The 11147-nt window shown below is 39.6% G+C and overlaps 1 protein-coding gene across 1 annotated transcript; it reads right to left on the bottom strand.

The window, feature by feature from the left end:
* Positions 1-9036: 9036 nt before the first annotated feature.
* Positions 9037-11147, bottom strand: LOC108042102 (BUD13 homolog). Its single transcript, XM_017120234.2, has one exon. It carries the CDS (start codon positions 11076-11078, stop codon positions 9102-9104), a length of 1977 nt encoding a protein of 658 aa, XP_016975723.2. The 5' UTR covers positions 11079-11147; the 3' UTR covers positions 9037-9101.

Genomic DNA, 11147 nt, shown 5'->3' with positions numbered 1-11147 from the left:
GCGACACAACTTGCAGAGGGAACGCCAAGGATACGTAGGGAGCAACAAGGATAACATCCCGATACCACGCTCAACCAACCGCCCAACCACTCACAACACCCACGACAACAAAGCGGACATTGAAAATTTATACAGCAGCGGTCAAAACAAAAGGACAAGACCACTAGAACAATAGTTTTACTTCAAGATGTGATCAGAAAAAAAGAATGATATAAATATAAATAATGATATATTAAAACAAATTTTTCTTGCTATCGCCTCACTTACAATTATGGTTAAATAATACTTTCTTTTATTAACTTAATTTTAAAATGTTTATTTATAAATTGTCTAAGTGTTTCTATAAAACGAAAAAATGTATTCTTTCTATAAAATTTTAAAAAATGTAATAGGAAGGTGGAAAACACTTTTGATTAAAAGTCGTGTTTTAAAAAGAATTAAAAGTTAGTATTCAAATTTACACATTTCTCCCAAGAGGTTTTTATCTGAACTCGACTGTATGTGTTCCTGTTCAGGGAGGCGTGTTGAATGATTTTCAAGGACGTGGGCGCCGGCATTTGAGTATTTACAAAATATATTCCCGATACCCGAAGCCGCCTACGTAACAAAAAGGGATTAGATATACATATAGGTAGGTAGGTATGTACTATAGGGCTGCGTGGGAGCTACGATTCGGGTTTCATTGGATCGAACCCCACAATTTCACTTTCGCTTTCCTTTCTGAGAAGTTCAAGGCAGTGCAAAGCTTTGGAGACCTTGAATAACTGATGGCGTGTTTTTCTTCTTTTTTGTGGGCGTTGTCCTTCGTCGACGCTTTTAATGGGCGTTTTCCACAGCCGACATCTTTATGCAGAGGCGCGAATTTTCCATTTGCGTTGAGTTTCCCTAATTCAGTGCGCATCCCAAGGCATAAATTATCCCTAATTAATTAATTTTTAGTCTGCGTATCCCATTCGAGTGACCATCTGGCAACGCTGAGCCGAGAGCTTTGGTGTAAGCCTTTCACTAAGCTTCCTGGTAAAAGGCTTTCTCTCGATTCTATGTTGTTTTTGTTATGAATGAGGAGAGACACAACAAAATGCCAACCGCAGACTGTCAAGGACAAGCCAATGTGGGCGAAAACTGAGGATTTCAGGGGTACGGAGACAGGATTTATCCTTCTGGACTTCATTTATGCGTCGTAATTTTTCAGCACAGCATGGGTAAGACCCCCCGGAAAAACCACCCCAGAGATTATTTGTGGGGGCCGCCGGCTAGTGTGTACACAAAGCTTGTTAGTCTATATACTGATGCAGTCCTTCCAGATACCCACCAACCCCAACCCCCACTCCATCAGAGACGCTGTTGTGACGCGTATCGATTTGTTTATGTTTATCAAGTGGAAATTGGCACAAGGGACGACAGACGAGGCACCTCATTTAGAGGGCTAAATAACAATGGCAAATTTCTTCACTCCCTCTTGGCAATACCAATCATATATGATTGGGCACCCCAAAAAATTTCCCAATTTCCTTTTTGGCAGTCGGTAAGGTGCGGTGGTGGAGCACTAAATTAATAATTCCTGCTAATTTGATGGGCTGTTCAAACAAAGAGAACATTTGAGAAGAATTTAAATGAAATTAATACCCTGGTATATTGCTAAATAGAAACAGTAGGGACTCATCGTTAAATCGATAAAATAAAAAACATTTTAATAAGTTTAAGTTAGCTTATAACTACATTCATGACAAATATAAAATTTGATACTTTTTTTTTTTTAATTTACATATTATTAAAATGATTGATTTCAAAGTATAACATTTTTCAAAGATTAACGATTAATCCTTAACGACCGGAAATTGTTCCAGTTTGTAAAACGTGATTTCACTAGACTGATGAGCTGTATTGCCTCAACACGCTTAAAAAGAACATTCGCTCACATGCACACTGCATGTGATAGAAAAAGCATTTAGCAAATTGCTAGCTTGTATAAACAATTTTTTCCTCATTTTCTTTCAGTTTTTTATTTTGCTGATTTGCAAGCTTCACGTTCATTGGCCCCAACAGCAACAACAAAAGTGTAGAAAGAACTGATAAAATATAATAACAAAAATATATACAAAAATAAGACTGACAACGCTTTTAGCAACTAAGCATTTATTTTGGTGGTATACTAGAGACCGGACCATTGACTCTGCTTCCCAAAGACCAACTCAAGTCAAGTTCAGGGCCAATCGGTTGCTCTTTACCTATTTTTTGTATATTTTCTCATTCTTCTGTTCGTGGAGAAACGTGGTTAGTCATTTTCATTATCTAATATTGTCCGTCACCGTGATGAAAAATAAAAATAAAACTTGGACAAAGCTCAAATTTAAATATAATCAATTGGTGAAATTGAAATGTCCATGAAATTCATGTAATAAAAATTCTTGGCCTTTGTCAGAATTTGATGATATTTTTAAAAATGTTTAAATAAAAAAAAACGTTTATCATTTTACAAAACTTACCTCTTTAATTACTTTTGCAATTTTCCGAAATGTAATTTACTGAAATGAAAACAAAGAACACGAATATAAATATCAAAGCAAAATATAATTGTAATTTTCGTTAAAAGTACAAAGTGCAAAATGAGTTAAACGGACTAATAGAGAACATAAATATGGGCGAAACGAATATTTAGTTTTTGTATATGAATAACTTTTTATAGCTCGGTTCATTGATTGCAGACGACGTCGGCGATAGCAGATATATACATTATTTCTATATATATATACATAGATGCATGCTATATGTTTGACAATGCGGAAGTTGTTGAAATTATAACAAATCCAAAGCGAAACAAAGAGAACTGCAGACAGGCAGATATAAAATTGTTGCACTCTGTCTGTCGAGTGTAAGTATTTGCAGTTTAGCAACAAGGCAGCGAGACATGGATCGCGTCTGTTTATATAGGCAGATATATAAATTGCCGCCTGCTATCTGCCTGGCGAAATTAATGGATAGCACTTTGACTACTGACAAGGTTAAAGGCGGCAGATACCGACAGACATTTACTCCATTTCCACACAGTGACAATAAAGGATAATCTGCACGGTTTTAATTTGGCAATATCATTCATTGTGACATTTTTCCTTTAAAAAAGTTTACATTGTTCCGATCCTAATAACATGAATTTTAAGGTAATAAATAACTTGGTCTTTTCGACCATATTACCTATTACAATATATATTTTTTTCAGACAAAAAAAAACTTGTTAAACATCCTCAGATCTATATTTCTAATAAAAAGAAATTCAAAGTTCAAAATAAAATATTTTTTTGTACACTTACGTGTGGAATAAAAACGGAATTCCTATAAAAACACGGCTCTAAATGCGATTAAAGAAAACAATCGATGCGTAAGAAAATCGCAGCAAAGTTGAAGGCGAAGACTTCGACTTATAGCTATGCTTGAATAACTCGATCCTAAGGATTAGCCAACAAAAAACGAACAACGCGACCGAGGGAACCTAACAAACCGGAAAACGCGACGCGAAGGACGAATAACGAACAACGAAGAGGACTACACAACCGACCTGTTCGGATTGCACTCGATAACTGTGTCAGCCTCTGGCGGCGGAATACCTTAAGAGTCGCATTAGAAGCAGGAGACCTTAGCTCTCGTCTCAGGTTGCGAACCCTCCACCAACGAAATGCGGGAGAGTCGCGTAGAGTATCCTGAAATATCCCGGCACAAGACGCGAAGATAGACGTCGTGCGCTGGGGGGTGGAAAGACCGCCGGAAAGTAACCCTGAACCACCAAGGATACATCGCCAAATCCACTCTCTTCTTCGCGTACTTTTTTCCTAGACGATTTAACTTTTTGTTTGGCCAGCAAACGACGCGGGGTGGAAAAGCGCTGGCGGCAAGGAGTTTCATTCCATGAATGAGTGAGTGAGTTTTCTCCCACCGCTGAATTATAGATGCCGGGGAAAACGTGGATATGCAACACACAAAAAAGATAGAAAAGCAACAGAAAAAAGTACAGTAAATCTGAAATGGATTTCAAGGAAAACGATTTAATCAAAAACCCATTAGGAAATTTCATAAAAATGGAAATTTAATTTGATTTCACTGAAAAAGAGTTGGGGATTCGTTAGCAAGAATTCTTGGCTATTATTTTAGGCCCATAATCCATTAATGGTTCAATAATTTAATATCTCTAAACTTCACGTACATTTGTGTATCTATTGTTACTTACTTTATTCTAAGTCAACTTCAACCAAGTACAGTTTTTACAACTTAAAAAGTCACTTTCTACTTCATTTTATTCGCTTTAACTCCCATCGTATGGCATTTTCCCCCTTTTTAAATTTTTCCACGCTCTTTAACGCTCAATTATATAGTGCATCGATTGAAATTGTTTACCGAAACAGAAATTTAAATGCGTATGGAAATTCAGGCGGCAAGCGGTGAAGCAGGCGATTAAAAAACAGTTTATAAATCATCGATGTCAGTGGCAGTTCGTAGCCTTCTTTCCCCTTAGTTTCCGAACCGACCAGCTTCTGAATTGTTATATCCCCAGAATCTGCATATGGATGGCAGAAAATTACATACTTAACTGTGGGTTGCCGCATGCACTTTCTTAGATGGGTAGCAACCCTCCAGAAGAAGTAATTCGGTTCCGTTTCGATACGATTGCTGTTTCCTTACAGGAAAACTCATTTCAATTATAATTAAAATTTCTTATTTACATTTCTATTGAAATTGGTGGAGAGAGGGAGGGAAAATCCTAAAGGGGAAAGCGCACCTAAGGTACTAACAAAACAAACCTGAAGAATGAAAAGATTCGGAACTGTTTTTACTGCCAACGTGAAAAATTGGGAAAACATAAAAGTAGCATAACTTTAACTACCAAGGGTAGTTAAGTTGCTACCATATCATTGTCCTGCTCCCGACTTATTGTTATAGTCCCAAATCCAAAGCAGATCTCTTCGAGCTGTCTTCGCTTTCCCCCGAAATACCAAAGTTAATGTCCTTTGATCCATATGCGTGTGCTTTGTTCGGAAACTGGAATTGAAATTTGGCATTCGAGCAAATAACAATAATAATAATAAGAGTCGGGATGCTTTTCATGCTTATCTAGGGCAGCGGGTTGTCTCCTTCTTAAGTCCTGTTTTGGTTCCCCTCTATTGTCTGTCTTACAAAGTTCTGTAAGCAGTTCGGTAAGTAGAACAATCTAAGTGGAACAAAGGCGCTTGATTTATGGTTTAAAATTGGAGCAGAAGGTTGAGTTTCAAATGGATAAGTAGAGGAAGTTTTGCAGAAGGACATCCAAATGATCCACTATAATCTAAGGTCAGTTTTCGGTTCATTTAAATAATTTAATGAAAGTAAAAACTGTCAAATTGTTCAAATTAACTGATTTGGTAAAAATGAAAATTTAATAATTATATACAAATTAAATATCGATTTTACGTTAATTAATTTTCTTAGCTTAAAATATATAAGTTGTATTTCTTTGAAATTGTTATTTAGCTAAACGGAAACCAGTTTTCTAAACTTTTTATTTTATTTCCTTTTATTTTTATTTGTAGCTCCTACTTCGAAAGCTATAACAACTTTTTTGAAATAAAATAAACAACTTCGGTCGACCTCTTACATATTTTTAAGGATCACATTTGATCTCGGGATTTCCTTCAACTACACCACTTGAACCCAGCTTAAACTCTCATTTATAACCATAAAATCTAATATATGATCACTTTAATGCTGAGTCATCTCGACACCACTTGATATTCCGCACTCTGAACCCAAAGATGTCATAACAAGAATCTAATTATCCAGATGACAAATGATCCAAGAAAACTGAATTTTATTTCCAGACGTTCGTGAAGAAAACTTTTTCGAAATTTTGATGAATTAACCTTAATTTCCTGTGTCAGTGGCCGGCGGCGTTTTGAACCTAACACTTTCTTTTTTTTTTGCCTTGGGCGGGGGGTTGGAACGAGTTCCTCTCAATGGATCCTTTGTCCAAGGATTTGCACGTGTGCACAAATTAGCAAAAACTGGTTACAAGGCATTTGCCTTCTGTTTTTGGATCGAAGAAAAGCGGAGAAACTAGTTTTTCCAGCGGGGCGCTTTTACCCAGAATTGTTCTAAGAGGATAAGGCTCACAGAGAATGGAAAACCAGATGGGCAAGGAAAATTATGAAAATTCTATTATTTTCCTCGGGTTATTTGTTGGCCTAGCGGGGTGTTTTACGGGTCTTCCCCTCTTTGTTTCTCAACCAGCTTGAAGTCGGTGAGGTAATAATTAGGGAATTAATATGAATTCGAAGGGAAGAAGCTGAAAAAAGCTGATTGGAAGATTTCTCTTTGGCAATCCAGTTTCAGCTTGAGTTCCTCCACTCAGAAGCTTCCCTAGCAACAACCCCATTCTATGACTCACTAGAAATCCCGAAATCCGAGCACGTGGTACTGAGGAAATTCCATCGAACCGAAATGAAATTCCCTTCCCATTCAACAGGGCTACAAACAAAGGGAATTTGAATAACTTCGCCCTCCGCTGTTCCGATATGTAAAGGAATTAAAAAATGCTTTAAAGCGCCCGAATCACAGAGCTACAATTCTACACTGAACAAAAATAGGCCTGGGGGAATAAGTTCTTAATTTTATATACTTACAATCAAGCACATACATATATGTTTATGTACATTTTCAACGATATTTATTATATTTTCGATGAGCATCTGGTTTATGTATCCACTACCCCCAATCTAAATTCTGAAAAAATCTTAATTCAAGGATAGGTGTGTAAGTTTTTAATATAATTTTGTACAGTGCTAGACTCAAATCAACCCCTCGGATCCCAAGTGTGGACTAGGGGGGAGGATCAATCTCAGGATTGTAAGGGGCGCTGGAACACACGCACTCAGCATGGGATGCGTGTAAATTTCTAAGCCATTACAATGTCATGTCAGTAGGTCCTTGGAAGCACCCCGAATGGGAGGAAAAAGCCAAGGAAATGCACAAGGAAGTGCCACAGACAAGGGTTGAGCTTGCTTTGGGGGATGTTTTTGGACCAGCGAAGGTCTTTGGGGTGTTCGCCTTCACCTTCTGGTTTTCCTCCTATTTTTGGGGCCATGCGCCAAAAACACCCATCTGGGCAACTCATTCAGAGAATTGATCTTCGAGGGGGTAAAAAACAGACCGCAAAGTCAAAGTTGCGTGGCCAAATGCAAAAAAATGTCATTCTAATATACAAATGAACAGTAATACTTTTAAATGGGTACTTTCAGGTTCGCGTACATTACGTTCTGACAACTTTAAATCGGACAAATATTTTCCATAATCAAGGATTTTCAAAAAAAAAAACATTAAAAATCATGCCAAAAGTGTAACTATTTGACTTTCAAATATTTCTTTACATTTGTGCATACAATATTTAAAATTCGCCAAGTCTTAAATAACAAAGGCCTTTATTTCCAAAATTATGAAATGCTGATTTGGAAAGATTAGTTTTTTAGATCCTTTATTTAATTGTTTGAAGTTATTAATTACATTAACTAAAATTTACAGAAAAACTGAGCAAGTTCGATACAGTACCAATACACATTTGAATTTGTAGGATTTTATTAATTTAAATAAATATCACTTTATTGTTAAAAGGAAGTTGCTTATGAAAAATATTTATTTAAGCAGCATATATTATTAATTTAATATTTATTGGTAAATAGAATAACACTGGCCAAAAGCTTTTTGCCAAAGTGCGAAAATAATAATCTAAGCAATTGCAATTAATGCAAAGTGAAATATAATAAAAACAGACCACGAAATGGCACACAAGGAATCAAGGGTAACGAAAGAGAGGGGGATACAGAGGGAGTAAATAGCAGTGTCATGAATGAATACGATGTGCGGAAGTGTGCATGTGTGTCACCGAGAAAGAGACGGGGCTATTGCTGATTGCTGTATTTGCATCCCGCCAAGAGTGAGCGAGATGGAAGCTGCGATGAACGACAAGCGCGTGCATGCGCCAAATGCCTGATTGAAATGGTACATTTCTACACGTTTTTGCAGCTGGAAAGCTTTTCGCGCCAATTTTGCGCCAAGGAAATTGCAGTTAAGTAGCACCAGCAGCAACAACAAAATCACAACAATCAGCAGCAGCAACAAACAAACAGGTTTTTCATCGGCTGACCGACAATTGCGGTTGAAGGCGAAGGGCAAACCAGCTGAAAAACCACCAAAATCCACAGATAAATGCAAGCAACAACAAGTTTGTGTTTTTATTGTGGTTAAGAGCGTCTTATGCTAATTAGTGGAGGCGGGGCACACGCATACTAACACTTTTATTCCCCCTCCTCCCACTCACACATACCCAGTTTGTTACGCTTTGTTCGCTGTAACGAATACAGCAACAAAGCAAAGCAAAATCACCATTTACATACTAATACTCAACTGCTTACAAAGCAAAAAATTTAGAATGCTTTAGTCTCGAAGACAGCGTCACTTACCCGATTAGGTTTTATGGCCAACAGGAATCACACACTTTCAACTATCCAATTATAGTACGCTTTCCACTATTTAGGCAGTTTATTTAGTTGTTTTAAACGATTTTTGAGGAGCGACAAGCAGGTCGCAGGTGTAGATGAAGACTATTTACCATTCGCTTTTGTTCCGCTATTCTACACACAGGGTTGCATTGCGCGGGAAACCAGTGTTGCAGATGGCAGGCAGATTGTATGGTAGAATGGCGGGCAGTTCAAAAATTAGTCACCGATTAGACAATTTATTATAAGACAAATTATTATTAAAATATTTACAAACAGAAAATATTTAATAAAAAATTTAATTTCTAATAATACATAATCATAACAAATAAATTCCAATCATTGCAATCCATTTTCAAGTCCTAAAAAAAGCCATTAATTAAAAGGTTGATTTTCAATATTTAGACTTCCCCAAAAAATAACAATGTATAGGAGAGTTAAAAAAAGGTAAAGTTAGAAAAAACCAACTATTTCACCATGTCCAATAAAACCGTTAAGAATAAATGCTACGGTAAATGCTTTCTTGCAGTTGAAAGGCAGTTGTGAAATCTTTATTTCAGCAAGTGATGAAATAATGTCTTTGCACAGTTACATATCCTCCACGCTGTACTTGTAAGCCTCGTCCTGCACCGCTCGTCGTTCACTTTGCTTGTCGAACCACCGCTGTTCATAGCCATTGGATCGATCAACGCCATCCCAGCGATATCCGGGCCGGATTCCGAAGCGATTCTCTGGAAAGCTGCCCTCGTACTTGGGCATCACCGGCTTGTTGTCCAGCTGGTCACGTTTCTTGCGCTTTTGGCGCATGTAGTCCAGCATCGGATCGTCGGCGTGCTCCTGCTCCCTGAGATGCCTGTCCAGATCCTCGTCGTTGGCATAGCGAGCCACCGGCTTGGATGCTTCGTGGGCCATCTCCTCGAGGCGGGACTTCTGATCTTCTATTTGCTTTAGGCCCTTGCCCCAGCGATCGTACAGCTCCTTCTTTTTCTTGTCATGCTCCTCCTTGCGGCGCTGTTGGGCGGGATCCTCGTTGGCTGCATCCCGGGCCCTGCGCCCCTTTCTTCCAGTGCTCCGCATCTGTACCTCCCCATCCCGGCCAGAAATCTCACTTGACATGTTCTCAAATAGATCATGCTCCTGTCGCCGCCTTTCGTCTGTTTCTTTTTTCAAGGATTGTGCATCCTGAAGGCCTGCTTTTTTACCATCAAGAGTTTTGGTGGACTTGGGCTTGTGCGTTGGTGGCGGTGAAGCTGATTTGCTTGGCGATGCCTTGGCCCAGCGGCTTTTTCTCTCTTCTTTGAAGCGATTTCGGCGCGGAGGACTCTGCTCGCGATTCTTGGGTGGACTTTGATCGGAATCGCGTCGTCTACTTGGGGATTTATCGCGTTTTCGGGGAGGGCTTTGGTCCGAGTTGCGTCTTCGTCTTGGTGGAGACTGATTTTCATTTTTTTGTCTTCTTGGTGGACTCTGATCCGCATTTTGTTGCCTCCGTGCTGGCGATTGCCTATTCTCCCTTCGTCTTCTAGGTGGGCTTTGATCGGAGTCCCTTTTCTTTCGAACTGGAGATTGATCGTCGTCTTTTCGTTTCCTGGGCGGGCTCTGGTCGGAATCTCTTTTCCTTCTTGGTGGAGACTGACTGTCAGCTTTACGTCTTCTAGGTGGACTTTGATCGAAATCCCTTCTCCTTCGAGGCGGAGAAAAATCCTTGTTCTTACTTCTTCTCGGTGGACTCTGGTCGGAGTTACTTCTACGACGTCGGGGTGGACTTTGATCGGAATCCCTTCTCCTTCTCGTTGGTGATGGCTTATCATATCGTTTTCTGGGAGGACTCTGATCTGAATCTCTTCTTTTTCGTGCCGGCGATTGATCCTTGTCCTTTTGCCTTCTTGGTGGGGATTGGTCGCCATTTCTTGCCCTTCTTGGTGGACTTTGATCCGAGTTTCTACGTTTCCTGCGCGGTGGGGATTGATCTGGATCTCTCCCTCTTCTGGGAGGACTCTGATCATAGCTGTCCGCCCTTTTACGACTTGGAGATTTATCCCTTGCCCTTCTGTGGGGACTCTGTTCCCGTTTTGCTTGCCTTTTTGACCTCGTTGGACTTAAATCCCTGGAGTTGCTGCGCTTCTCCTGCTTGATTCTAACAGGAGGACTTCTCCTGGAAGGAGAGAACTCATCCTTGACTTTGACGACTGAAGCCTTGCGGCCCCACATCTCCTGTTCCTCATCCACGGGCTCCTGTTTGATGCGAATGGCAGGCGCTGGCGGGGATCCCTCGTGCTCCTCCTTGATTTCGTCCTTGACGGCGATGTTGCGCCACTTGCTGCGCACATTGGGATCGTCCTCGATGTACTCGGCCACAATTTGGGGCGCATCCTCGCCGCCCAGCAGCAGATCCTCGTCCATTTCGCGGTCATCATTTTCGTAGGCATCGTCATCGATGATTTTCACCTTGGCGGCTTTTTTGTGTTTCTTCTCCTTCTTTTTCTTCTTCTTCTCCTTGTCGCCGGAAAGGTACTTTTTGAGGTACTCCTTCTGGTCGATGATTTTGCCCTTTTGCATGGACATTTCCGGGTAATTAAAGCGGCAAATAGCAAATTACAAAATTGTTGTTTACGTTTAGAAGTTGTCAAGCGA

Source organism: Drosophila rhopaloa, unplaced genomic scaffold, assembly GCF_018152115.1.
Source record: "Drosophila rhopaloa isolate 14029-0021.01 unplaced genomic scaffold, ASM1815211v1 contig_167, whole genome shotgun sequence".
Taxonomy (NCBI): Eukaryota; Metazoa; Arthropoda; class Insecta; order Diptera; family Drosophilidae; genus Drosophila; species Drosophila rhopaloa.
The sequence above is the reverse complement of the archived record's forward strand: the minus strand, read 5'-3'. Positions and strand labels throughout refer to the sequence as shown.